This window comes from Lepisosteus oculatus, chromosome 10 (genome assembly GCF_040954835.1).
Source record: "Lepisosteus oculatus isolate fLepOcu1 chromosome 10, fLepOcu1.hap2, whole genome shotgun sequence".
Taxonomy (NCBI): domain Eukaryota; kingdom Metazoa; phylum Chordata; class Actinopteri; order Semionotiformes; family Lepisosteidae; genus Lepisosteus; species Lepisosteus oculatus.
This window is the reverse complement of record NC_090705.1, coordinates 42,412,433-42,440,390: the sequence shown is the minus strand read 5'-3', so window position 1 is coordinate 42,440,390 and position 27,958 is coordinate 42,412,433. Positions and strand designations below refer to the sequence as shown.

General features: G+C 39.4%; 1 protein-coding gene across 3 annotated transcripts in view; it reads left to right on the top strand.

Moving 5' to 3' along the window:
* The window catches only part of ulk4 (unc-51 like kinase 4), a 112,379-nt gene extending 84,835 nt beyond the window's left edge, over positions 1-27,544 (top strand). For 2 of the 3 annotated variants that reach the window (XM_015357027.2, XM_015357026.2), the window contains exons 35-37: positions 2,421-2,606; positions 25,816-25,901; positions 26,717-27,544. In XM_015357027.2, the coding sequence (XP_015212513.2) occupies positions 2,421-2,606; positions 25,816-25,901; positions 26,717-26,780 (336 nt within the window). In that variant the 3' untranslated portion in view covers positions 26,781-27,544. Of the gene's footprint in view, positions 1-2,420; positions 2,607-25,815; positions 25,902-26,716 lie in introns of those variants that run through there. The other variant, XM_015357030.2, reaches the window with a different exon arrangement.
* The last annotated feature ends 414 nt before the right edge of the window (positions 27,545-27,958 follow it).

Genomic DNA, 27,958 nt, shown 5'->3' with positions numbered 1-27,958 from the left:
GCACTGGCTACAGTTTATTAGGAAAATAATCAATACATTTGATGTTTTATACCCGTTTTGCATCAAAATAAAATTTTTGTAGCCTTATTAAAGATAAGTTGAGGATGTTATTTTTATGCAAGATTAGTATTCAAAACACGAATGCACATTATTTTAGTTCCTCCTTCAAAAAAGCTTGCCCGGTTTAGCAGTTTACTGATTTCATAATTGCGTTGTGAGGCTGGACCTGCCACTAGAGGATTACTGTAACAGAAAGGCTTACTCTGCACAGTGTGCTGGAGCATAAGAGGACCATTAAGGTTCCCTTTTTAAAGAGATGGGCACCACATGTGATTTATAATATGGTTGAATTCTTCAATTAAATGAGCCTGCAGATGTGGAACTAAGTGAGCCCAGCTTGAACAGTAGCTGTATACAGTAGTTATCCCCTAATATCGTGTTTCTGAGCAGGAAGTGAAGTTGGTAGCACTGTTAGGGGATACTTGCTAAAATTTCACATTGATTAGGCAATGAAACTGATGATCCATCTTTAAGGTAACACATTAAAATCAATGTTTATGGTTACTTTATTTGTTTTTTCAATTACTCATTTTCCTCTTTCTTAATGCTAATGCATTTGTAACATCTTTTTGCCAATGCTAAGCAATGAAGCTCATATTCAGATTTTAAACCCTTTAAGTAGGGAAAGACTATTATTCACATAACAACAATAAAAATGTCACAGAAGTTTACAAATGCTTTAAAGTGCTTTCAAGTAATATGCTTTTAGAAGCACTAATTATAGTGCACAATTTAAAAGAAGCAGCAATTTCTGGAATTGTTTTTGCTTTGTTTGCTCACTGCCTTAGAGGGGCGTTCATTAGACAGATGCTAGCATGGATTAACCCCTTTACTGTTGCTTTGCTGCCATTTGGGTCAGCTTGCTGAGGAGTGGCAGGAAACTGTTTGTGACCATGAGCCTATTATATTGTGTGAGAGGGAGGAATTAATCACTTTAATATGACATTCTGAATCTCTGTGATTGTTAATTCAAGTGACGCTAAATTAGTTTTTTTCCTTTTATGAAGTTCTGACTTTGTAGCCGATTAAGCTTGACATCGGGAGTAATTACAATTAATTCCACAAAACTACCCTGAACAGAGTGTTTATTTTTTATTGTGATGATTTATTCAAAATAGCCAGAGCATAGTTGTCTGATTTTTGGTTTGTTGAGGATTAATTTTAGGGCGACTAAACTAAAAATGGCCTTTAATATGAATAATACCTAATTTTAGTGTTCTAAGACATAACGTTTTCCTTATGTTAAATAATTCACCCTTCTGCTGCTGATGAAATGTCATATTTCTTCTTTAAATAGTGGAGTTCTGATGGGCTTTATTATAATTATAACTCTCCGTGTATCGATCAGCTCCTGCACTCTAGAAGGAGGGACAAGGCCTGTGAACACTCCTCCGTCATGCCCTCTGACGAGCCTGATAGTAATCGATCATTGCCGTTATATTGCTGCATTACACACTTACCACTATGGAAGATCTGATCTCAAGCCATCTTTAAGATTTTAATTCTGCTCCATATTTACTAAGGAGCCGTGGTAGCTCAGAGGGCAAGGGCGTCCAGCTCCTGACTGGGAGGTCCCGGGTTCAATCCCAGTAGGGGCGAGCGATGGAGCTCTGATTCCTCCCAGAGGGCTCCCAGGTCCACTCAGTCTGCTGTCCACATGAGCACCAGTACTGGGGGTTAATCCTTCAGGGGTAATGGCCAGCGGAGCGTGGTGCTGACCACATCACCTCCACCTCCAGCGTCGGATGAGACACACGCTGGCCCCTGCCCCCCATTCCCCAAAGGGGACCTACCTACAAATTTAGGTGAATTACAACCCTGAAGTATTGTTATCTTTCACTTAATTTGTTGGAGTTGATTCTTGCTGTGTAACCTATTTCATGATGTTGAATTCTAAGCTTTATTAATTTTGTTTTCACTTTGCACTCTTTACATTCAAGTTATTATACATTGAAAGTCTATTGCCATGCATAAAAGCATTGTGCTAACAGATTACAGTACTTATAATAAAAGTGTCTCGGTGACATTTTGTTTTCATTGGATTGTAGGTACAGGAGTAAAATGAACCATCTTCATTCTAAAATATTATCCTCTAGATTCATCCCTACTTAAAACCTGTGTTCAAAGCTGCAGGCATCAAATTACTCCTGCACTTCTTCCATAAAAAGCAAAAGATTATTGTCCATTGAGACCCATGTTAGCCCTCCCTGTGTGCTGCAAATATCCGATTTTACAGGAACTGTTGTTCTGGTAGCTGGAAACAGGTGATTCCTGTTGAAGCTTCAGGCAGGGAAAACTTCAGAAATAAAGAATATGACTAATTTGATTGCTTGGGATGTTGTTTCTGTTTCCTCTGCCAGCTGCCAAGTGGTGACCTTGAGGTATACGAGGGTGTGATTCAGTGCCTCTCTCTATTAGTTCAGCTGTACGGAGGAGACAACCCTGATAGCATGTCCCCAGAAAGCATTCACAGCTTCACAGAGACGTTAAAGACACAGCAGGACCCAAAACAACAGAAGCTACTCCTCAGGATTATTAAGCGTTTGGTAAGTAATTGGAGGCAAATGTGGCCATTTATCACCGGCATTGCTTGGTGATTTGTTTTCCCAATATCACATCAAAATCCAATAAAATGAATGCTGTCTGCTCAAATAAATATCTGTTATTAGTACTCGATATGCTGTGGAATTGGGTTTCTCAGAAATGTGAATAATGTCAGCAGCTATGGGGCAGGTTTTTTCATAAGCACACATTGTTGGCTGTAGTAAATTGGTGCAGCCATAAGTGTTTTGAAGGCAGCAAGCCTTAAAGCTACTTGCTCTTTTGTTCATTTTGTAGTGTTTCAGTGTTTCTGAGATACCAGGAGCCTCTCTAAAAACAATAGGATTTTGTGTCTTTGAAAAGAATGTCTTGGTAGGAGACCATCTTGTTGTAATGAGGGGGATTTAAAATCAATTTCCAATGTAGGTGAGTAGCTGTATTTTTAAAACAAATCATGAATACAATAAGAATTAAAAATAAAAACAAATTCTCTTCTGAGCTAAATGTTAATTGCAGAACTTTATGCCCTAAGTATTAATTGCTTTTCGATTATATAAATTATTTGATTTTGATGACAAAGAGGTTTTGTCTTTCTGTAGCGATAAATTATACGTTCTGACATGGTCCGTCTCTGGATGTTGTAATTACGTTTATTTTCTTGATGGTTGTGGAGCAGGTGTATTTTATAATGTGTTATAAGGTAGATTTAAATAGTCATTACAGTTAAGAGAGCTGGCAGATCACAAACGTAATTTCAGGTGGTACTTGGTACATTAAGAAAGCATTGCATATGTACAGTATAATTGAACATTTCTTCTTGCATAGTGGGATTCTGCCTGTTAAAGAGAACGAGGTCCATTTTTCTGTCCACACTGAAAGACGAACGTGTTACACCCTTCTGTACAAAAAAGTCCCCAATAGTATAGTGATTCTCTTTGAAATTTACATCACCTGGAATATTTTGAAAATCTGGAAAAGGCACACTGGTCTTACACAGTACATCTTAAATCTTGATCTTATATCTTATATATATACCTTATTCTGGTAGTATGGTATAAATCACAGTACCTTTGTCTTTTACGTAATCTTCTCCCTCTTTCCGTTTGGTGTTTGTATCGTCTTTTAGATATTGATATGGATATACTGTGTATTAGAAGATGCACTCTTCCAGGGTAGGCACTGGATTATGAACATGAGGGTTAATTCATTCATTCTGCCTTTTGTGCGCAAGTAAAGGCAAAGCTAGTGGCCACAGATAGCTGTCTCACTCCCATCAGCGCTCATCAGTGTGAGTTTATAAAAAGGAACAGTCACCCATGCTAGGAAGGGCGTTAAGAGAAGCAGCCGCAATTATGATCGAGTTATGAACCATTCTGTACAATGGCCCAGTAAAAGGTTCCCGTTGACTCTAACGTCGTGGCTGTTGAGTTTTCCTCTGTATTTTGTGCTGTGAGGAGAATGCTGATGTGCGGGACCTCATAACACCCATGACTGCTGGTATCTGGTGCACTTCAGGAGGCAGTAGCAGACCTGGCTCATGTGTCAGGTAGATAACCTCAAGGATTTACAGGTTAAAAAAATACACAGACAATGAACAATAACGATGTATAAATCAGGCTTGTTATACCAGATGTATACATCGTTACTGTAGTGGCTGAGCACAATGATTTGAATGTGAAGCTTCATTAATCAGCACTCACTTCCATTTTTTTTTGTGAAACTTTTTTTTAGTAATTTATAATGATTACAGGCTTACGTTTAATTCTTCATACAGTATTTTGGTAAATCTATTGGTTCTACGTTTTTTTGCTGTTCAACTGTTCAGATATCTTAAATTAAGAATGTTGTAGTATATATGGGGAAATTTGGAATGGAGGTGATTGTTGCCAACAGAAGATGATACCTATTTGGGATTATTTGTAGTGCTATAATAGGGGTCTGCCTAAAAGTGGTAACCCTAGTTTTCCCTAATTATATAAAACCTATTAGCCAGTTGTTCTGTAAATTGGAGATTCTCAAAGGACCCTAAGATGGAGAGGTCCTTAAAATTATGGAGTTGCCTAGCAACCTTGTACTATTACATTCCAGCCTGTGTGATAACATGGTATACGAGTGACATCCTATTAGCCTGAGATGAAATTCTGCAGCAATAATTTATTTTAAAAGGGGGTATTCTATAATGGAACGAGTGTCACATATTCAAATGCATTATGCTTATTATTTCATTTTTACTCAGACTTAAATCACCCTAAATGACTTATAGGAGATGGTAGAGTAAATCCACTGGCAGAGTTTGCCATTGAAATCAGAATTATCGCCTACCAGATTCAATTTCCAGCCAAGGTTAATGTCCTATAAGTAATGAGTTTTCTTTTTTTACAGTTTGGGGATTTCATCTAAAAAACAGAACAATAGTTGTTGATAGGAACGTATGGCATGTCTAGCTCAGTAGTTCCGTTTCTGCCTCCGTTTCAACTCAGTAGTTCCTATTAAGAAATCTTTAAGCTATTTTTCACCAAATCTGTTTGTGCAAATTTTAATGTGTTTGATTTTCATGTGACCTTAAGTAAACAGGCCTTCTTTTGTAAGAAATTATTTTGACACTAGGTGACATTTTACACTTCTGCAATTATAGTTTTGAAATTCAGCTTGTATTGTGTTAATAATAATGAATGAATCCTAGAAAGGCTTTGCCCTTCCACAGTCAGTTGAACGCAAGGAGACAGTATCACACCGGTTGAAACTTTTCTCTGTCATCTTATTTTTAAAAACCCGTCTTCAAATGGGGCCCAGGGGTCAAAGCTTTTAAATCCCCAGATCTCACACACACACCCTTCGTTATTTCCATTCCAATGTCCTGTGGCGGAGATTTGCAGTGGCTTACAGATATTCAAATGCTGTTGTTTGCAAACCCCCCTGGAACACCTCCTGCCCGGCAGGCGACTGGGGTTCCAGCAGCAGTGGTGTGTGTTAACCCCACGAGTCCCTTCGCTCAGAAGCCCACTGTCCAGAGCAGGCTGAGAGAGGCGCATTTGTACTGTATGTGTGTAAATCTCTCACCACTGATATTTGGAACAAGTGCACAAACACATTGGGATACCCTATATAAACCATAAATATTGGGTAATTTAAATATATTTTGGCCTAGTCTTAATACTATTAAATTACAGCTTTCATTTTCTAGATACATGTATACATACGTGTATCAGGTCCATTAAATATCAGTTTATTCCTTGGGAAGTTCCGACCGCCACAAGAACTTTGTCAGCCTCTTTTCTCTTGGTGTTCAGCATCTCGTCATGCCAAGCCAAAGTATCGGCACTTGCTGCGAACGTCAACCACAGTTAACATTTAAAATACTAAAAATGTAGCTTAAATATTAACGTATTATACTGTATATGGTCTCCCAAAAATTCACAAAAGATTTATACAATGTAAAAAAAAAAAGGGTAAAAGTAAGAAATAAATAACAGCTGTGAGGATGATTAGTTCACAGTTTTTGAAAGTGGTTAAGTGGGTCTGTTTCTTGCAGCAGATACAGCAGCTGTCTGTTCCGTTATTCTTTGAAACTTCTATTCCTGGTGCACTATTATTTCAAGCCCTAGGAGTGCACAGCAGTCGGCATGTCTTGCAACTGAAGGTAACAATTAGGACCAGGCTGTGCTAATAACTCCTCTGGTTATTAAAGCCATTTAAGACCTTTTACATGGAGTGCAGATTCTTTGAAGGAGTCTTTAAATGACAAGCCCCTCGTGGTGGAACTTTTTCGCTTTGAATCGTCTGCAGTCTGGGCCAGACATGACAGAAAAAGTGCCTGTTTCTGCAGGCGGACGGGGAAGGATATTACAATTATCAGCATTTTCGTAACGGGAAGGAGCGCAGCAGTCTTTCCGGGTGAGCCTCCGAGACGAGCATCCTGCCGTCCTGTGTTCACGGTCGTTTCCTTAGAACAGGCCTTGAAGAAAAGAGTGAAAAGCACAGAGCGTCGGGGGAGATGGGGAGCTGACGTGACATGTTTGTGTGATTTCCAGAACAGTCGTGGAGCTGCGTGGTGCTTTATTTTAAGCAGTTAGAAATGTGTAACCTCACGACATTTTTTTTTATTTTAATACACTCGCCGCTTTCTTGTATCACACAGAGGTGAAACTGCGAAGTCCAACAGACTAGGAAAAATAATTAATTAAAATGTATTTAAGTAGAATTGCAGGAGTGTATTTAGCTCTTTTTACATGTCAACAGATCTAATAAGAAACAATACAGTAAATGTCCTGTTGCTAACAGAAGAGTATGAGCAAAGCAACAGAGGAGGAAAAGAAAACTTACTTGTCAACATCACGGACAATTTGTACTGTCAGGTCGAGCCACCCTCACCTGAGCAGTGAGGAGACTCTTCCTCTCCCCTCAGCGTGGCATAAAGGATAAAACAGCTGGCTTAAAGCCTCATTCCAGTCCTGGCCTGAAGATACAACATGCTGATTAATGGCTCCTTGATGCAGGCAAGACAGCAAACCAGTGCTTGAAAAACACATTACATTACCTCTGATAGCTGAGGCATCAGTAATGAGTTGAATAATAGTTATAGTTGCGAAGTAAGATGTTAAATTATTTAATGTGAAATAATGAAAACTTGCACCATTTTCATACTGTATGGCCTTTAAAGTTTCTGTCTTGCTTGATAAGGGTGCAGTTTTAACACAACACAAAAACTGAGTCAATTACTTGACTATTACAAGTCAAACAACAAAAATAGGTTCCATCTCTGTCAGATTAATAGATGCTGGTATTAACTTGAAAGCGTTCCAAGTTCCAAAACAGAAGCAAAGAAGTCCTTGTATTGGGGCTCCTGAGTGGGCACACCAGTAGAGACACTCACTCACCTGTGGCTGTGCACAGTGGGCTTGGATAGCCTTGAGTAGGGGAGAGTCTTTATTATACCCAAGGGACAATTTGTTTTACAGTAGCAGATAATGTAAAGAAAAACACAGAAACAGTACATATAAACATGAGCGAGAGAATGAACCGCAGAGTGAGCACATGGCCACAGGTATAACTGAGAACTTGAAACCTCTTTGTCGTTCCGGTAAGAAATCTGCGCTCCGACGGGAGGAATCGGAATTTATGAACAAAGCGTGTGAAGGCTCCTCTAGGATGGAAAGTGGTTTCCGCAGGACTCGGAAGTGATAGACTTGGGGCTGGGTGGAAGGATCAGCACCAGCGTGTTCCCCAGCTCGAGCCCCGTCAGTACCCCCTCCGCTGCCCGTTCTTGCTTTTCAGTGCTGTGGCAGATGTTGCCGAATTTTCCATTTCAAAGAAAGCTGTGCACAGTCCTCACCCCCCGATTGATGGAATGATGGGTTTAACTGTAAGCAGAGTGTATTGACAATTGGTTTCACATTACGGGGTATTTAAGAAAACACAGGAAATCTATTTTTTAGGTGTTTTTGTAGACTGTTCTCATTATAAGTGTAGTTTAGCTATAGATCTGATACCCTAAGGTTAAATAACAAAAATGTTTTGCATCAAGGCCTAGAGCTATCTAATAATACACTTTCAAGAGATGTTTTTTGTATTATGAAGTATGAATCATACCTGAGTGATTTCCCCAAGGGAGATCATTGTCAAAAAATAAATGATGGCAAGTGCCACCATAATTCCCATCAGGAAACATCTTCATTAAAATAAAAAGAGAAGTGGCTGCTGTAAGTCTTCAGCTTCCCACAGGCCTGGAGCTCGTGATGAGTGTCAGGTGGTGAAGTGTGATCAGGAAACATCACATGGAAAATCGCTGTGGGCGCAAGAAGAAATTACCTATGGCCATGTCTGACTGACAAAGCCCAGTCCCTCAGCAGCAGACTAGGTCATGAAAGGTCATCATCCAGCCTTACCAGCTAAGCCATCATAACTTGCGTTAATCATGTAACTCAGCCCTGAGCTCCTCTACACTGTGCCAGTGCTCAGGCCAGGAAGAGCTGTGTGAGCCCTGGTTTATGTGTGTTCAATAAAGAACAGTGATCCCCTTACAACAGTTTGTGTCCTGGTGGCTGGAGTCTCTGCAGTTCATGAATAACTCTAATAATGCTGAGTGTTATTAACAAAGAAAGCATAACGACGGTCATAACAAATTGAGAGTGAGAGTTTTGTACGAATGAAAAGCGATCTGAATATGCAGGAGAAACGCTGATTCCTGCCCTTGCTGCAACAGTATGATAAAAATGTTTACACATTTTGAGAATTGTTTTACACGTGTCTGAAGGAAGGAGCTTCAGTTCAAACGACCCACTGACACTGTTCTGTGCTGCTCTCGCTGGGGTATCTGGATAGCTCTTGGCTATGATCTAATTTGCTGCAGCAGTTTCCCAGACCATTGCCTCCTAGAAAAGTCCCTAGAGCCCACCAGAGCTCCTTTTCACTGTCATAAGTCTTGAACAAGTGGTGATTCCATTCTTGTTAAAGCAGTTAAGCAATAGTGTAAATTAACATTCTTCTAGGAAGCCAATGTGATTGTGGAGTTCAGTGCTGAATAATAATGAGAATGAGTGTCTAAACGGATTTGCATTTTAAAATGCTAACATTGATATGCAAATGAAATGCATTTCTTTGTAAATATTTGCAAACAACATGTCATCCTAAAATATACAGGAAACCTGATTTTGATCTACAAAATAATCTGGTTGCTATAAGAGGAGCACTACACAATAATGGTGTCAGAGGTGAGCTGTTACCATTGATTCTTTCATCAGTGTAAAAATATGAGCTGCAGAAAATAGTAATCAGACAACAATTTTACTCTTTTATATTGTACTTCTGGGATCATAAAATATACAGTGATAAGGTGCTAGAGGCTTGGTTCTTCACTTACATATTCATTTTTCTGTCAAAAAGACAAATACCGTATCTCTCTGGAATTCAGTGCCATTCTTACATTTAGTCAAGTACAAAGCCTGCTAGATGTAGCAAAATAATCTGCTGGAAATAATATAATAAGAGATACTAATTAAAATGATCAGATGAACTATCCAATGACAATTTACAAATTGAGAATGTTGGTGGATCAAACTAAAAGTCATGCTGAAAAAATATATATTTTATTTCTTTAGATGCTGATATCAATAGAGTACTTTACATTTCCTTCATATTTGCGTCTTATGCATGGAAAAGTACTAGATTTCAAAAGAACAAGTAATAGGTTTATTCCATGCTGAAAAAAAAGGAAAGAAAACACAACGTTTCGGCCGTGGAGCCTTCTTCAGGTACGCAGCTACCCGCCTGAACTAAAATTCAGAATACGGCTTTGCACCTCTGTCTGACTGTAATATTTGAGATAATGCCCAAGGCTAAACTCCTGCTTGACAGGTTATGTTTTCTGTGCATTCCTGTGCCAGGTTACCTGATCTGATGGTCGGTTATTAAGTATTTACAGGTAGAATGCCCAGGATAGTTTTACCAAGCACGCTGGTCCACTTGCTTCACTTCTTTCTTTTATTCGCACTTTCTTAATGAGATATATATTTTTTCTCCATCGTGAATAAAATATGTTATCAAGAACACCCGTGAAGGCTGAATCATTATGTGTGCTGTAGTTCTGCTACTGCCTGTGTCCGTCAGAGAAAGTGTAGATTTTCTTGTTCTTTTTAATTTATTTTCTGTGGACAATGTTGAACTGTTGACCTGAACTTAAAGCTTTATGAGATGTGATTAATGAGGTGGGTTTAAAGATAATAGCCACAGCTTATACAATGGTATAATTTGTAATACCACACAGAATTCTGTGTAGAGAAATCTGAATAACTTTAATTCCCACTTAACTCTTAATTCTGTCTTGAGAGATCTGAATAATGTTCATTTAAATTACTTGCTTAATATTTTAGGATTTGTGTCTTATTTCAGCAAAAAAATAATAATAATAAATTGAGTCTCTGGATGTTTGGAAAAACTGTTTTTATGAGTGTCATCACATGGTTTCAGATTGGGTATCATAGTTCTTCCTTTTCTTATGTGTGAGATTAAACGAGAGTTTACTAGAAAGGTTTGTGCTCAAAATACATAGCTTTGCTGGAATTACAACATGCACATCACATGGTAAAGTAGTTATTCGCCGTTGTAAAGACTTATAAAGACACTCAACTCTTCATTACTGTTAGAAAGGCCATAGCACAAATTCCAGTCTGAATTCTGTAAGTCTCAAGACATTTACACTGAAATATATTTTTGTCTAATTGTATTTTACACTTAAATGCATTATACACATAATTTAAAAATGCAAAAATTAAACCCAAAAATGATTATGGCAACGGAATATGTGTTATATTCAAAGCAGCTAAGTTGTGAAGTTATTATATTTATACACAGAAGTCAGGGAAATCATTGACTTCGGAAATATCAGATCAGAATCAGTAAAATTTTGTTTTGGAGACTGGTATTTGTTTTTTATGTTTACTTTCATTTTTCAGTAAGTAACATTTTAGTGAATCACCTTTATAATAAAAAGAATCTCATCTAGCTCTCGAGGTTCGTGAAGTAAGCCAGGGCATTAGCTGGGTATGTTTTCCAGACTGCTGTTCTCAGTCCTAAATGCAGTTTCCACTTGTGCTGTCTGGCCTGTGTTTCACTGCAGATGACTGTAATACTCCGTATTTCTCAGGCCTCAACTTGAAAGTGTTATTTATTTTTTAGTGATGGAGATATATTTGTGAAGATGAAACCTTTACAGAAGCACAGAAAATATTGATTTGAAAGCAGCACTTTCACTCTGTCACAGACTACATGTTGACCATTAAAACCTCCCCTGGAAGCACTTGACTGCTACGTTTTAGACCATACAGCCATCTGAGCTACTGTATAACAAGCACTACAGGTGTGCTCTTGGCTCATGAATACAGAGCTTCCATTTGCAGTCTAGAAAATTATAAGTGCTATACTGAGAATGGAGAGTGAAATAACCAGTATATTTTACAGTGTTCTGATAAAAAAAAGTAGATGAAAAGGACATTCCCATTTATTTTTCATTTCACCTCTGTGGATCAAGAGATTAGGTAGTAGGCTTCTGCCGTTTCATATTGGTACAGTTTGTTACAGGCAACGTTGCCCGGTTCTGAGTTCCTGTCTCCCTCAGACTGCAGAGCTGTGGAGAGACGTGGCTGTTTTTCTGTTAGGAAATTCCCAGAGGCGTGGAAGTGTCAGGTAGCTGTGATCTGAAGCTGGTGTGAGTGGTTCTGACATCGGGATCTCACTTTAACAGATATACGTGACTTTTGCCCTCTGTACATTTCTTTAACCGCCTGCAACAAGACTTTCTGTTGCCCATGACACGAGCACGCTGTAAGCATTACTTGCATTACCTCGCTGTCTTACTGTCTTCTACTGCGCTTTTGATTTCACAGTGCTTTCTCTATCATGGTGGTGTGTAGTGTCTTACTCCCCCATGTAAAACATTGTTTACTGCACTTTACAGGATTAGTTTCTAACCAAATGTTCTCTCTGACCCACTTTGGAAAGAAGACCCAGGGGTATTTACCCAGTACAGTAGCTTGGAGTCCCTAGTACATGATTTTTCTACATGTTGACTTCAAGGCTGAATAGAACACTTTTTTTGCCTGCATAAAATTTTATGCTTTATATATGAAATATGAATTTATATATATGCTTTTATTTTTATATTCTAGATTTATATATATATATATCTGTGCTTTGAAAGTATGTCTAGAACCTACTCAATAAACTCTGCGTCTCACCTGGCACTTCAAAGGCTCTTGTTTCCTCAAGCAGGAATCAGAATTTGTCTCTCTCGTTCTTCCTCATCTGTACATCACAGAAGAACACATGCTTGTCTAATCTTACATTAAAACATGCATAAATGTTGATATATCTTCCATTACAACCCAGGGAGTCAGTTTCTAGATGACAGAACAGCCTTTGTTAGTCCTGCAATATACTCACTAAAAGTCTCCTGTATTTTTAATAATTCCCCAAGCCATCTACCAAGTTATTGCTAGAAATGTTATTAATAGTAGTTTAATTGGAATAATTTCTGAGTGCTATTAAACATGTCAGCCTATTTCATAGACATGTGGCTTACCCAATAAATCATGCAGTATTTCAGTTTTCCAATTCTGGTTGTTTTTTCCATACTATATTTAGAACATTTGTGCATTTGTTTCATCAGGTGATTGTGAGACTGTGTAGGCAGGTTGATGGCCGAAATAATTCATTTTGCAGATACCAGTTTAATGTTAAAGTTCAATGATAATGTAAATAGTAGTACCAGAAACATAAAGGTATATTGTTATTTTACTCATCTTAAGTACATCATTTTAATAAACCATACACTTGTGGAAATTCACTTATTTAAGCATATTTACCACTTTCTGGCTTTTCTGTTACGTTTGGACAGAGGGCACCATTTTGCAATTGCATCTGTTGCAGCCTGTTGGTAGCCTGTCTGTATTGCCTGTTTGTCACAACAGCCATATGCCCAGCTTTCTCTCAAGATGAGGTCTTGGATAAATTAGCTTCTCGCAGTCAAACAAGCTGGGTGTTTCAAATGACCTGCCCACTTTAGGGTGAAGTATCTTCAGCATGTTTAGTAAGTTCTTCAGAAATATACTGTATGTGTTCTTTTGCTTAGAATGATTTGTTATACGTTTATATAATTGGATATAGTTTCAGGTTATACTTGGATCCTTTGTTTAGATCTGCAAATGTGTGCTAAATTGCAAAGGAGCAGGTTTCTGTGTGTTGAAGTAGCTAATTTGGTGAGCTCCTGTATTGATTTGCAAGGCTCAGTCCCACTCGTAATTATCACAAAGGTGCTTGCACATCAGTGTTAATGGAATGAAGTGACCTGTCATTATTAATTTACCTTCATGCCACCTGTCTTGAGATCTGCAGGCAGTTTGGAAGACCAATTCAGAATTTACTTAGCCTATTTTGTACACACAGACACTTACACATGTGTACTGTACATAACTTCCCTTTTGAAAAGTCTTAAAAATATTTATGTATATGACATAGAGCTGCAACATCTAAAATATACAGTGTCATATCAGAGTACAATATGAAGACATGTGCTTTAGTTTCATTGGAATATTTTGAGTATTTATTCCAATTTGAAAATATCTTCATGAAGGGGTTTTTGATGATATGCTAACTATGTACTGGCTGTGGGAGTTTGCCGTCTGCTTTTAATAACTTGTGGCAATTAACCACTGACCTGATCTTCAAAAATAAAAAGGGACACATATGATTAGTGTTGTGAAGACTGTGATTACTGCTTGACCCAGCAAATAGGAGCCCTCGCTTTGCATTCTTTTTCTGTTGTGGCTCTGCATCATAATTCATTTATCAAATCCTGTAGTTAGAATTCTTGAAGTTTCCAGATTCACCTTTTCTGGCCTTTCCACACCTAGTTAAAAAACAGGGAAAAAAAACCCTCCAAGGACAGAAAGGAATGGTTCAGAATTGCTGCACATATTGAACTCATGAATAATTCAGACATACGGCATTGCAGTAGTGTAACAGAAATAAAAAACTGATGGCATGAGGTGGCTCTGTCTGTGCCCTCGCCAGGGGCTTCCAAACTGGGGCTCATCGATCAGCACCAGACCGTATTGGAATTAATCCCGCTAACAACTCTTCCTGTTGTGCTTCATTAGCAATATTTGTGTTTTCTATTTGTTTCCCTTTTAGGGCATGGTGGGCTAAACTGTTTCCAATTAAGTGATAAGGCTTAAGACGTGTGTCTTTTATGACAAAGTCTCCTGTCCTCTTCTGCAGTTGGTTTCTTCACACTTGTTCTTTTTGATTATCTCTGCACTGGAGTTGCGTTTCTGAGATATGTATTTATCTTTTAACTGCCGAATCAGCTTTACACACCTCAGGCAATATCTGTGTTATCTTAATTGCATCCAAGGTTTATCTTTATGTAAGATGACTCATCAGAGCACTAAGACAACTGTAGTTTTCACACAGGTATAGAACACAAACACTGCTGCCCCTTGTTCTTCACCTTATCAGTACGTCCCATCGGCACAAGGAAGCTACCTTAAATCTTCACAGAGGAAGGCAAGAGACTATCAAGGTGCATGCTTTTGGATGTTTTGGATAAACTTTTATTTAGCCTGTCTGAATATCCCATAATTCATAATTCCCAGACTTCTTGTCTGGTTAAACTAATAGTGGTAGACCAGCACATAGTGCCTGAGTGTCTGTCAAACAGACGTGGAAGAGCTCAGTTTAAAATACCAGTGTTTATTTTTTTTCTCTCTTACTAAAAGTGAAGGAGAGAGCTGAGGTCTGAAGCACAAGCCCCTTACAAATGTTGTATCTGTATATACTTGATGCAAAAAAAAAGAAAGGAAGAAAAGTTCAAGGGAAGGTCAGTTTCACGCTGGAAAGCAGGAAGAAGAAGAAATAAAACATTTTGTCTCCTAGCCAGAGCCAGGCTAAGTCTACTTGTCGTGGTCCATGATGGAACAGATTCCACAGGAAGAGGTAAGTTCTCAGTTCTACAAGACTAAGGATTGGGCTTGCACACTTAGCAGCAGACCGTCAGCAGAGGTCTTCCCGGGAATTAAACCAGTTCCCCACGCGGGCCCAGACCCCGAGAGATGAGGTGGTCTTCTAACGTGTGGCTGAAAGACGGGCGCAGAGAGGTGGGGTTGAGGTTTATGAGGCATGGGGGGGTCCTTGTGGAACAAATGGGGTGCAGGATGAGTTTCACCTGACAGGGCGCCGAGGTGTCGGGGAGGCGCGAGAGCAGGTAAAATAGGGGACTGGGGGCCAGGGAGTGAGCGACAGGGCTCCTCGGGGCTGCCCAGGACAAACCTCCAACTAATTACACATCCATTACTTAAAGCTTACCGTTCAAAGCCAGACGTACAAGGAAGAAAACACAAGAGAACTGCAGCAGCTTTGACCTCATAGAGAAAACTAAAACAGAGATGAATAATGACACATTTTCCAAGATAGTCGCAGTTTTGGAGTGCAAATGAACCAACCACACGGCATTAGTGTGGTAAACAACGGGCTGAGATGGATACTAGTACTTAGTGCTCATCTGCTCGTGCATATTGCCACCATCGCCCCAACTGACACCACCCTGAAGGTACTCCGACACTGATTTTGTTTTGGTTGCTGTTGTGGGGATGGCTACTTTGTTAAAAATATTCCCTAAAAAGAGTTTAATTGCAAAATGTGCAAGGCAGATGTGTTATTCAGATATGTTATATACATGTGCAAAGAGTGATGTGAAGACAGCATTGATGGAATCTAGGTGTTGATGTAGATTATTCTATGTCAAGGCAAGGATGGGAAGCAATAAAAAAAACAAAATGCCAGGGTATTTACAGAATTTGTGTGTCTTATGCTTTAACTTTTCAAGACCCGTAAGACCATGCCAAAAACTGATATTTTGCCCTCTGAAAGGGTTTAAAGAAGAACACCAGAAATTATTCTTGGGGACTGCCATATACAGACATCATTCTAGAACAAAGGAGATTTGGATGAGATGAGATCTGAGCATAGGGACTCCCAGAGGGGCAGTTTCACACTCAGTAGTGGAACAAGTACATGGGGTTATAACTGCAAACTAAAGGCCATTTTAGCCATTTAGGAGACAGAATAGAAAACACAAAGACTACTGGGAATCTGGAGCAAGCTTCCCAGACAGGTGGTTGATGCCTAAATCATGGCTTTCCTTCTTAACATTAATTTAGCACATGAGCAAGCATGGCAAAGTGGCTTGCTCTTGCTTGTTTTTTCCTGTTTTTGTAGCTGTCAGCTTTAGTTTGGCTGTTCATGGTGGTGGAATCAGTCCAGGTATTCAGGTCAGGTATCTTGGTGCCATCTTTGATCTGAGTCTTGTGTTTGAAATGCACGGACAGTGTAATGTTTTTAAAATCTTTGCAACACTACTAGAATCCATTCACCTCTCTCCTTGTCTGATGCAGAGGATGCATTTGTCTTTGTCGAGGTTTGAGCAATGCAATGGCTGTGGCTGAAATGCAGTGCTGGCTGCAGTGTCCACACAATGGTTGCAATATGTTCAGAACGTAGCTGCTCAGATCTAAATTGAAATGAAATGTGGGGAGTATATCTCCGCTGTTTTTGCTTCTTTACACTGTCTCCCTGTGGACTCCAGAATGAGGTTTAAAACGCTGCTGCTCACCTTTAAGGATCTGAGTGGTCTGGCCTCTGGCTGCGTCAGTGAGCTGTTCTCTGCCCTCTCCACCCACGCGTGCTTTTGTGCTGCTTGGACTCTGGCCGTCTTTCTGTTCCCAAAGCAAGGCTTTGCTCTGTTGCTGACTCTCTTTCGCTCTTCCTCCACGTTAAATATATTAGGTTAATACAGTATATTAATGTTTTCCTAATGTTTTGCTTTAGAATTAATCGGAAAGCACCTAGATGCTGTTTCCTGAAAGGTGCAGTGAAAATAGTAAAACTTATTATCACGTGCATATTTTGCATTTAATTCTTACAGTTTTATGTTTGAAGATTACTTAATACTTCAGAAATGTACTGTACATATATCATTGTCCTTAGAGCAAAGTGTTCCGAGTTAATATAATTTGATGTAGTTCCAGGTCGTTTGTTTCGAGTTGAAGTGATGTACTGAAACCTGCAGCCAGGCTTGTGCTGTAGAGTCGTTCTGCTCCTGCTGTCATTCTCCTTTAATGAGCCCAGGACCTGTTCTGCTCATGGGCACTGTCTTTCAAGCTCATAAATTATGAAGTGTTCAGAAACTGCCTGCCTAATTGGCATCGAAAGGTTGATGGTCTCCTCTTCACTTTCATGCTGCACAGCTGCCTTTTATCACTGCTCTTCGTTATAAATATGCTAAACTTAAAAAAAATGTTAGTTACCCCGTTTACCAAAAGGCAAAGAATGAGCCGTTGAGTGTAAGTGACCGTTCGTCTTCCACACAGGTCATCATACCGATTGCATTTTAAAAGCCATTGATGTTTGTTTACAAAGCTTTGTCTTTGGTTGACTTTTCCACCATCGAGGGTCCTGTCTGCCTTCACAGGGCTTGAAACAGGGGGAAGGACTCGGAGCAGCAGCTCTGCTTAGTGGTTTAAAGTAGCTTGACCACCAGAGGTGCCTTCAGAATGAAATATCTTTACAGCTCTAAGTGAAGATGCGACTCAGGCAAGCTGGTGTTTTCAAGGTTTCAGACTGACAGTCGGAAATACACTAAAATAGCAGGTTCTATAATCCTTCTGTGTCACGGTCCTTTGTGCACTCTGGATATTATGACCTTGAAGATTTTCTATTATAGCTCCAATGGATGATTTTTTAATTTCTTTCTATTACAGTTGTTATGTACTGGCCTCAGTTTTGTCCTGTGCACCTAAGTTTTTAGTTTGTAAAATCAATTAATAGTATACAATAAAATGCATTTTTTTTTATTTATGAGTTCTTTTCAAGAACCTCACTTCACTGTTCAGTAAGATACAGGATTAAAAAAACGTAAAATAACCATTAAAATTTAAAACGTAAAATAATCAAGTTTTAAAGTGGGTTTTAAACATGGTGACATTCTCATCTCCAGTCTCTAATGGATTTGCCAGTTAGCGGCACAGATGTGCTCCTGCTCTTGAGAATGCTCTGTGGCAAATTATGTGGAACCTAGTCTGCAGCAGGTACTTGACTCAGCAGATCTCATATTAGGAGCAAGACTCTTCTCGTGGAATAAAACCTTAAAATAATCATGTGCTTTATACATTAACATAAAAACTAACTGTACCTTCAGAAATTAAATTGGTAAGTAGTTTAAATTGTCAGTCTTAGCATCCATCCAACCACTTTCTAACCACCTTATCCAGTTCGGGGTCTCGGGGAGCCAGAGACAGGTACAAGACAGGGCCCATCCTGGACGGACGCCAGTCCCCCACAGGACAGACACACACACTCACTCACCAGGACCGATTTCCCCAGGAGCCAGTTAACCTGCCAGCATGTCTTTGGACCCTGGGAGGAAACCCACGCGAACACGGGGAGAACATGCACACTCCCCACAGAATAGCACCCCAGGGATCGAACCCGGGACACTAGCGCTGCTAGCAATGTTATCAAGCATTGCATAAGACATTTACTGAAGGAATGAAGGGATAAAAGTAAATTATAAATAGGTAGAAAATTCACAACATTATTTTTTATTACTGCTTAAAATTATTTTTTTTCTGCTGGTAGGATTTTCCCAGTTTCTCAGTTCCTCTACCCAGATAATGAATTTCTCAATTAATTAAAGCTAACTGATGAATCTTGATGCACATAAATCTGTATTAGGAAGTGAATTGGAAGAATGCAAAATGGCACACCAATATACACTGAAGCTGTTTTCCTTTTAGGTTTTTGTTACGTAAATTGTCAACAGATGCTTGCATAATCAATTTAAATAATAAAGCACAAGGATGATTTGCACCTGAACTAAGGAAGAGGGAAATTAATTAAGCATTTCGATGGTCCCTGAAAAACAGCACTCAGTCTCCTCTCTAAACCGAGTGATGAACAAAGAGTCTTAATTGTTATTCATTAATCACACTGCTGTGAAATCTATGTACGTACTTTTTTTTAGTTCTTCATCAAAGACATTCTTAATTGCTTTATTATATTAGAAATAGAGGAGGCACAGGTTGTACTTCTTTCAAAAACAGTTCAAAGAAAAATGCCATTCCCTGCTTTATAGCCTAATCAAATGAACATAAAACACGAGAGCATTTAACACTGATAAATCTAGTCATAAATACTAGATGTAACTCTTCAGGTTTGTTGCACTAAAAAGTTTTCATTTCATCACATTTTCCTAAGATTTGTGGCTGCATTTTAACTCAAACTCTTGGGTACGTTGTTTGTAATTAAATGGCTAGTTCTCCCTCAAGATCTGAAAGATAGAAATCCCCAGACTGTCTTGTTAGTAAGCTAAGGAGCTCTTCCTTTATCCTGTATGCAAGCAAAAGTACAATTTTACTCCTCAGTTTAAAAGAAATTGCTTTGATCAAGCACAGCAAATATAACACAAATATAATAGTTTATTTGGGTGATGATTGTATATATAAAGAAAAATTATCTAAGAAGGTAAATTCTGGTTTATAAACTGGATATGTACTGCAATGGAATCTAAGCATTGGTTTTCTGATTTCTGATCTTCTGGGACGGCTTGGAAAGAAATGTGTGTCCTCCAGGGTGTTCAGGCTTTAAACTGTCTCCTGTTTGACTTGGGCTGAGAGAGGAGCCCGCAAAACTCTGCCAGGGCGCAGCGCCTTGCTGGAACAGTGTGGAGAGCCCTGCCGTTTACACACCTGGCAGAAGACAAGAGGGCTTTTGGTGTCTTGTGCTCCTACCGCTACTGCTCAGCTCTGGGTCGTATGGCTTTAAAAATAGGTGCAAATACCTCACCTCCCTGTTGGGAAGATAGAAAGAACGCGTCATCTTTATTCAGTCTTTCTGTCTTCTCTCAAACCCGACAGAACACTTTATGCACTAGTCACAAGACGTTCGAGATGCTCCACCGCCAAAATGTTGTTTTTCTTTCTTTTTCCAGCATGGAATAAACCTTCACTTGCTCCTTTGCTAGCCACAAGAAGAAAATTAGTTGTTAGCAGACTGCGAGTCTTTGGCAGATAAAATCCAGTTGCACAATAGCCAGTTACCCCTTATAAACTGTACATACTTATAGTCAAACCTAATAAAACCCTACTGAAAGGTTTTCCTTTCAAAATGATGAGCTCTTAAGTAAATGTCTGTTCACAAATTCTTTACTATTTAGCTTTGAGACTGTTAATTTGAATCCTCTCCACTAAGCAGTTTTCTTCATGAAATTAGTATGCAAAATACCGTATGATTTCTTGGTATTAGTAATAGTACTGTATTAGCTGTCCACAAGTGTCAGTATGTACCAGAATCTAGCATAAATTAATTAAAATATGAACCATGTGATTTTTAAACATTTCAGTCATGTGTACTGATTAACTGGACAGCAAAAGTATCAACCAGTTTGCTGGTATAGACTATCAGCTATGAGAAAATGGCTAATGTCCAGAGCTCAGGCCAGTCCCCCATACAGAAATGAGAGTAATGAAGGCTTTAGTATTTAGTATTCATTCACTGGGCACGACTGGTATTTTTTCCCTATAAAAGTCAGTCTTGCCACCCTTTTTCTCTTGTTTTCCCAGAGCACAGTCAATAGCCATATAGCCGGCCTTCACGGCCTTTGGCAACCATTTCCTCAAGGAAATATAGTTGTTTACAAAACATAGCCATCAATAAAGAACGTTGCAAAGACGGCAGCTAAAATAATTGCTGGTTTTAAACATCTTGAAATATTTTTATTGCTTTTTTAGGAGGATTAGTATTTTCTCATGCATTTGTGGGAATCTGTGGATGTCATAATTATATGTCATTGTCATTAATTCTGCATGTGCAGCAGAGGAGACTGGCATTAGATAGTTTTCCTGCAAACAGTCAAACCCAGGTGTTAGAAAGTGTAAGATTATTAAATCTGTTAATATTGATTCTTCCTGCTATCGAAGTGATTATGAACATTGTAAAATAAATGAAAATCTAATCTGTCATGTTGCCAGAACTGTCACATAATATTCATCTGTTTTTTTTTTTAAGTTCTTTACTCTATATTTAGAAAATAACCGGGTGGCAGTGATCTCAGTAAATGTCAGTCTAATTCCCCACACAGAAACATGCGATTTTACTTTATTGGCAATGACCACATACTGTACTTTGCACAACTGAAAAGAGGAAACGACAGCACCACGTATTTGGATTTATATACTGTAAGTAAAAGTCCTTGCTGCTGGTGGAGGTTATTTCAGGACAGAGAATAGGGTCACAGTCCCTCTGTAGGTGATCAGTTTGCTTACTTGGGGGTTTTTAATGGAGTCAGGCAGTGTTGAACTCGGCTAAGTTCAGCAAACATTTATCAGGAAATGTGTTGCTTGGATTGTTAAGAAACGATCCTTTTAAAGGCACCTTTCAGAACGTGTTAAATTAAGCAGCAGGAAAAGCAGACGTACCTGCTGCTGACACAGAATTATTTTCAAGATTCAACCAAGTGTGTGTAAACATGTCTCCAATATAATGTATAAGAAAACGTTCTACGACTGATGTTTAAAGAGGAGATGGTGAAACCTGACATAGTATACCAATGACATCACTATTAAGGGTTTGAATTAAAGGATATTTGCTACTGAAGAATACAACTAAAAAATATGCAAACAAATATAGGACTTCAGAGATCCATAAATTTTCATATTATTGGCATTAACTGAAGAGGAGTTTTACAGAAAGGGCTTTGTGAAAGCTGAAAGCGGATTGTTACTGATTTGTTTTGGCGGGAGGGGATCCCAGGACTGGGTTCAAATTCAGATTCTCAATGTTAAATTGAAATGATGGATCAAAGGGTCAGCATAGCTCTAGTAACTTTTTTATGAGTTGTTTGCAATATATGCATATCAGGGTAACCGCTTCTACAGAGCAATAAACCAGGTATTTGTCACGGCGTTGGAGGTGCTGTAACACCACACAGATAATGTTCCTTTTATCATCCATTAGCCATGGACTGATCGTTTTCAAAGCTGTGCTTGGCCCATTCACCCATCCTTAGCAGGGCTGAAGGGGAAAGGGGAAAACGGTAAATGCTGTGTTATTGTCTTTATCTTTGAATCTCCGCTGTTACTGCATTATTCAATTCATTAGTCACCCGAGTTAATTTTCTACACCTGCTTTTTGTTTGGAAGTGTACGCATACCGCTGGGCCTGAAGGCCAAAGCACATTAACCCAGACAGCCATCCAGTTCTCAAGATCAAGAGCATCAAGAGCATCAGGTGGTGCTGTCTGCTGTACTGGGTCCTGTCCTGAGAGGACAGTGCCAGTAAGAATCCCATGGAGCACACTCTTCTGTCACCATAGGTCATGACAGTTTACTGGGCCACCAGTGGACCAGTTTCTTGTCCTACCTGTGCACAAGCCTTGCTGGGAGAGAGAGAGCCTCACTCCTTCTGTGCTGCAGTTTCCAAGCACGCTTGTGTTGCTCTTGAGTGTCCTCATGACCCAACTGCTGCCTGTGTCCGTTGTAGCAAACACAGACACGTCATGATGAAATACAGTAAGAGCTCTGGAAATCTTTGCCATTTCTGCTGATGCTGGTGAAGTAGATTTTTGTGTGTGACGTGTGACATTTTTCCAAGAGTCCTCATTTTCTTTTCCAGTTAAAAAAGACGTGTTGACATTTTGTGGGATAATCAGTTTTCTTCCAGGGATATTAGTGTGTGTGGTCGTCGATTGAAATTTCGCATGATTGCTGCTGTACAGAAAGTGTGCATTAACTAAACTTACTGGCATTCAGCTTTTACTGTACGTTTCAAAATGATGGCATTACTTACAGATTCTTGTATCTTTTTTTAGACTTTCCTCTGATTCCAGAGTGTAGTCTTGAATCTGAGCATGCCGTGCCGAGTATAAATCTTCTTGTTTTAGTCACGTTAATTAGCTAAAGAGCCGTCCTGATCTCATATCCCGGTTGCCTGGCAACAGCAGTGCAGCACAGCTGCGGAACGGAAGCCTGTCGAGGTGTCATTTTCAATAGCAGCGAACATCTATTAGTGAATTCATAAACTTCTAGCAGGGACTCAGAGTCACTCTCCTTGCCTTAGAGCCACATCTAGCACAGGTAATTGAAATGAAATCTCACAGGTTCCTGGAGAAAACTCACTGGTGCACGACGGAGAAACTCTTTCTGCCCCTGACCGTGAATTGTAATGCATGTCCCTCCTTATCTCGTTGAAGTCTTATAATAAGCTAAACTGCCGTGAATAGCAGGTTGAGTTCAGATCTGTTTAGAGCCACGGAGCCCTAGTGCAGCTTTCTTTTTACAGTTGACATCTGTGGCAGAATCACTCCAGCGCTGTTGTGTCTGTCGTGCGTTTGGATACAGATTTGTCATTGGAAAGAAGAGGAAAGCTTGACAAACCAGGGCAGGACCATTCTGGTAAATCACCACGGCTGGTACACTGTTGACTTCCGATGAATGTTTGTTTCATCATTAAATAGAAACATGCTTTTGCAAGGCAAAGAAATGTGATCCAAATCTCATACCAAATCAACTCACTGAAAAAACAGTAAAGGTGTCAGACAGCCCCAGTCTGAATCCGTGCAACAGACTACCCATCTTTGACCTCCAGATAAAATACCCGTTTCTCATCAAGGCTTCTCGGCGTTTCTCCGTCTCGCTGTGCTCTTTTGCAAATCGCGAGACCAGCAATCTCTGTGTGCTGTTTGGCCATGGAGTGACGAGCCCCCGCCCAGTGATTCAGTCTGCTTTCAGTCTTCCCATTCATTTGCAGATTGCTGCGATTCGACACCTCCTGTAAACTGCCCCCAGCCATTCTCAGCTCGTCTCTTCTTTCTGTCCCACCCCACACCCCAGCTCTTGCCCTCGTCGCCCTGGCCCTCTGTAAGCTGTTCTACCCTTCTCTCTGCTTTTGGGCAATAATTACAACGTGAGGATCACTGATATGAATTCTGAAGAGCAGTGATGCTGATCTTCATGACTCTGGTGCGCAGGCTCTCCAGTTTGACCCCATATCTACACCCCGTTTTCTATTTAATAACCAAATCTCAATCCAAACATTGCATTTCCCCACATTTTGCCTACAACCTGCAATTTGAGAATTGTTTACGAGATACTTGATCAAAAGCTTTCTGAAAATCCAAATATTATATGCCCTATATGCCTGTTGTTACTTGTTCAAAGAACTGTAATAAGTTGGTTGGTCAAAACATACCTTTTTATAAATAAATGTTTTGACTATTACCTTCTAGGTGATCCTCTAGTCTAGTTCTTACAATTGTTTCCATAACCACACACGGGGACAAAAAGTCTTCTAAGAATGTGTGAATCTTACAATTCAACACCAGTGCTTTTGGAAAGGCCAGAATCCCTTCGTGTGAACTCCAAGACAAAGGAATGTCGGGACGAAACCAAGCAGCCAGGCTCCCAGAACAAAGGGGTCCCCTACTGGATCTCATAGTACCAAGGGTGTTGGTCCTCCTGGGGTGAGTCATCCTATGGTGGCCCTGGAAGGCCAAACCTAACCCCAGTTCTAAAGCTGTATTTATGGAGATGGTTAAAACCACACGCACGTGAAGAGGGGGGGAAAGTTATTGTTTGTATTGATGTTTCTTTGACCTGGGATAAAATGAAATGTATGCTGTGTGTTATTGAGATACATTTGATGCTGTTCTTTTGTAGGAAATCAAATGGATGTATTATGGATTTATAATTTGTGAATTAAGGTTATGTAAAGAAGAAATGGTTTGTTCCAAAGGGGTGGGTATATAGGCCAGCTCCTCAGCCTAATAATCGGTCAGTTGGTGAGTCAGGTAGTTGTGACCAAAAGCAGAGAGAAGGCAGTAAGAGTAATTGCAGGAGGATTTGTCTTTATTTGAACGATTATTTTTGTTCCTTTTTGGGGAGTTCCTTTTCTTGTGTGGGGAATGGAGAACACTGTAAATAAACTGCACTTACATCACTTGAGTGCTCTGCAGCTGAGCCAGGCTTTTATAGAAGAGACCTACTTCGGCCTTCTCAGGCCGCTGTGCGACAGTGCCCTGTTGTTTCTCAATAGCATCCCAGATATCTCAGATAATATTAAAATAAAAAAAACAGGATGAGGGAATAATAGAGTTGAAGACAGCTTAATCTGTAATGAAATCAGGCCATTCAGAGCTGTTTTCCTTTGCACTATTACTCAGTATTGAGTTTAAATTAGAATGATTCCAGTGTTTCAGTTTTAAAGTGTGATTTAGTCATTCAGTCCATGCATTATTCTCAGGAGAGAGTGTTTGCTTGTGTCAGTGCAAAGTTTACGTTTTAAAACGTTTCTTCCCCATGTCTAATCCTTTCAGAATAATTTCTGCTGCTTATCACCTTGCATTGTCCTTGTGACACCCTACACCCAGGCTGTTTGCCATTCCTTCTGCCTCACCACCTAATACAGACGACACCTCTTTAATATCGACGGCAGATAACCTGCTGGTTCTACCTCTGTGTGTATTTGCATAAGAGGTACCTTGTCAATGGCTTTTGGAAAGTCCAGATATTCAAAGATGAACAATATAAACAATGAAAAGTGCTTGCATGAAAGTGCTTGTGTCAAAATACATTTTGCTAAAAGCATCTCAACTTTTTTTTTCTCTTCCAGATCACTTCAAACGAGAAACACTTGCAGTGCCTTAAGGAGGGGGCTGATCTTGTCCACACTCTCCAAAAAATGTCCCAGGCTGCCAGGTGAGTTTCCTGAGGCCCCCTGAAAAGCTATTTTGAGTCTTTCAAATCTTACAGACTCACCCTCTCCTGTGATCACATTCCATTCACAACAAGCATCTCATGTTTCTAGCCTCCCTGGCGATACCCGACTGAGCCTGGAACTCCCCTCTCTGTGCCTCTCGGGATTGTATTTGTTGTTATTATTATCAAGGTTCACTTTGATCCATTGATGTGGGAGGCCACAGCAGGGCCGCATGATGAAAGATTCCTAGAGCTGTAATTTCTCTTATGGCCGGATACTGGTGTATTGTTGAGCAGCTATCAGCCTAGAGCCCAATTTGGAGTTTTTTTTCTCTAAAATGAGAGAGCAGTCCCTTTGAAGTTCAGCTGTGAAGTCTGTAACAGAAGAACATACTGGCAAAGCTTCAACTGTGTAAAGTTTTGGCAAAGCTGCAGCAAAATTCTTTGTGCAAACTTTTCACTTAAAGCTTTGTTTAGTGTGTATTATCCACCCCCCTTTTCCCCAGAAAAGCAAGGCTCACCTGAATTCTCACTGAATGACGGTTCAAAGAAATAGACTGTAGCTGCTTGTAATTTACCCAATGATTTGTATCTTTTATTCAGAGATCCTAAATGCTATAACTGGTCTCATGTAATGCTTAGGCATTTATTAACTATTAAATGATATACTTCAAAGATGAAGAAACTTTAACTTATCCTGAATAAACAGCAACTGTTGGTCATAGTTTGATCAATTATATGTAGACAGGCAATGCAAATAAAAAATGGTGACCAAAAAGGATGAAAAAGTGATTTCTGAACTGCTTCTTTTTCAGATCCCATGCAGATGCTGCTGTTGTTGCACTTGCTACTGAAATCCTGAAAGTCATTGGGCACTGATGCTCAGATGTAAAGAAGCAGGACTCGGGCCTAGATTTGAGTAGTGTTTTTCAGTTATCTTTTAATAAAGATTCATGCTGTACAGTTAACTTATTCATGTTTGAACTAGAAATAGGATTTATATATTTTGTGCTTTAGAAATTTTATAAGTATTTGTTGAAACATTACTTTCTGGTAGGGTCATCTAGACTCTGGCTCCTGGGCCTTCATTTCCCAGTACTCCAGTAAGCATGGCAGTGGAAAGGAGAGGCAGAGCACCCAACTGGTTTCTCCATCATTTAAAACTAAACCAACACCTGTGTTCTGATTGCTGCCACATGTGTGCTTGGACAGGTGACAGATTCAATTAACTTCCCTGCTCTCTTCACCAGGTGCCATTATCTAGTGATACACCCCCTTTCTGGTCACTTCTTGTATTACTTGTCAGGCACTTACAAACATCTGGAGGTTAAGTCCAATTCTTAAACCTGAGCCAAGTGTGGAAGCCAGAGTTCAATCTTTAGTTCACAACATTCAGAACCTAAACTCAGTCATGTACATCTTCCCTAAGATAATGTAGTGAAATGCAACTGTTCCAAGACATGCAACAGTTTAGTTGGAAATTTAAAACTCTTATCAGACTGCTATAGTTCAGCAATAATATTGAAAGGATGTTAATACTTTTTAAATCACGCTAAAAAATGTTCATAGCTGACAACTGTCATTGTATTTAAAATAAAATGGACTTCATTACCTGCAAGCCTCCAATAAAGATTACTTTCAGAAAAAAATAAATGCTTTCTTTTTTGTGTTGGTTTCACTCTTACATCAAAGCAGACTAATATTTAGCACTCAGATGTTTTGCTATAAACTATACATTTGAAAATGAGCAATATGCAGCTTATCTAAATGTCCTTAATCCCAAAACACTTAAAATCAGACTCCCAGATATTTAAACAGACTATGATATCACTTTTGGCAGTAACTGCCCATGTGCAACTACATTCCATGTACTTGGTGAACATTTACTGTCTGCCAAGTTCCACAAACAGTTGCTCCTACAAAAAACAACTCAGATGCCCAAGAGAGCAATGTCCATTTTTCCAATGCAATTAATCAATGGGACTACTCTAGAGACTCCAATTAACTCCAAAGTCCTAGACATGTTCAGGTGTGTTAACATTAAGTGGTGTAGAATT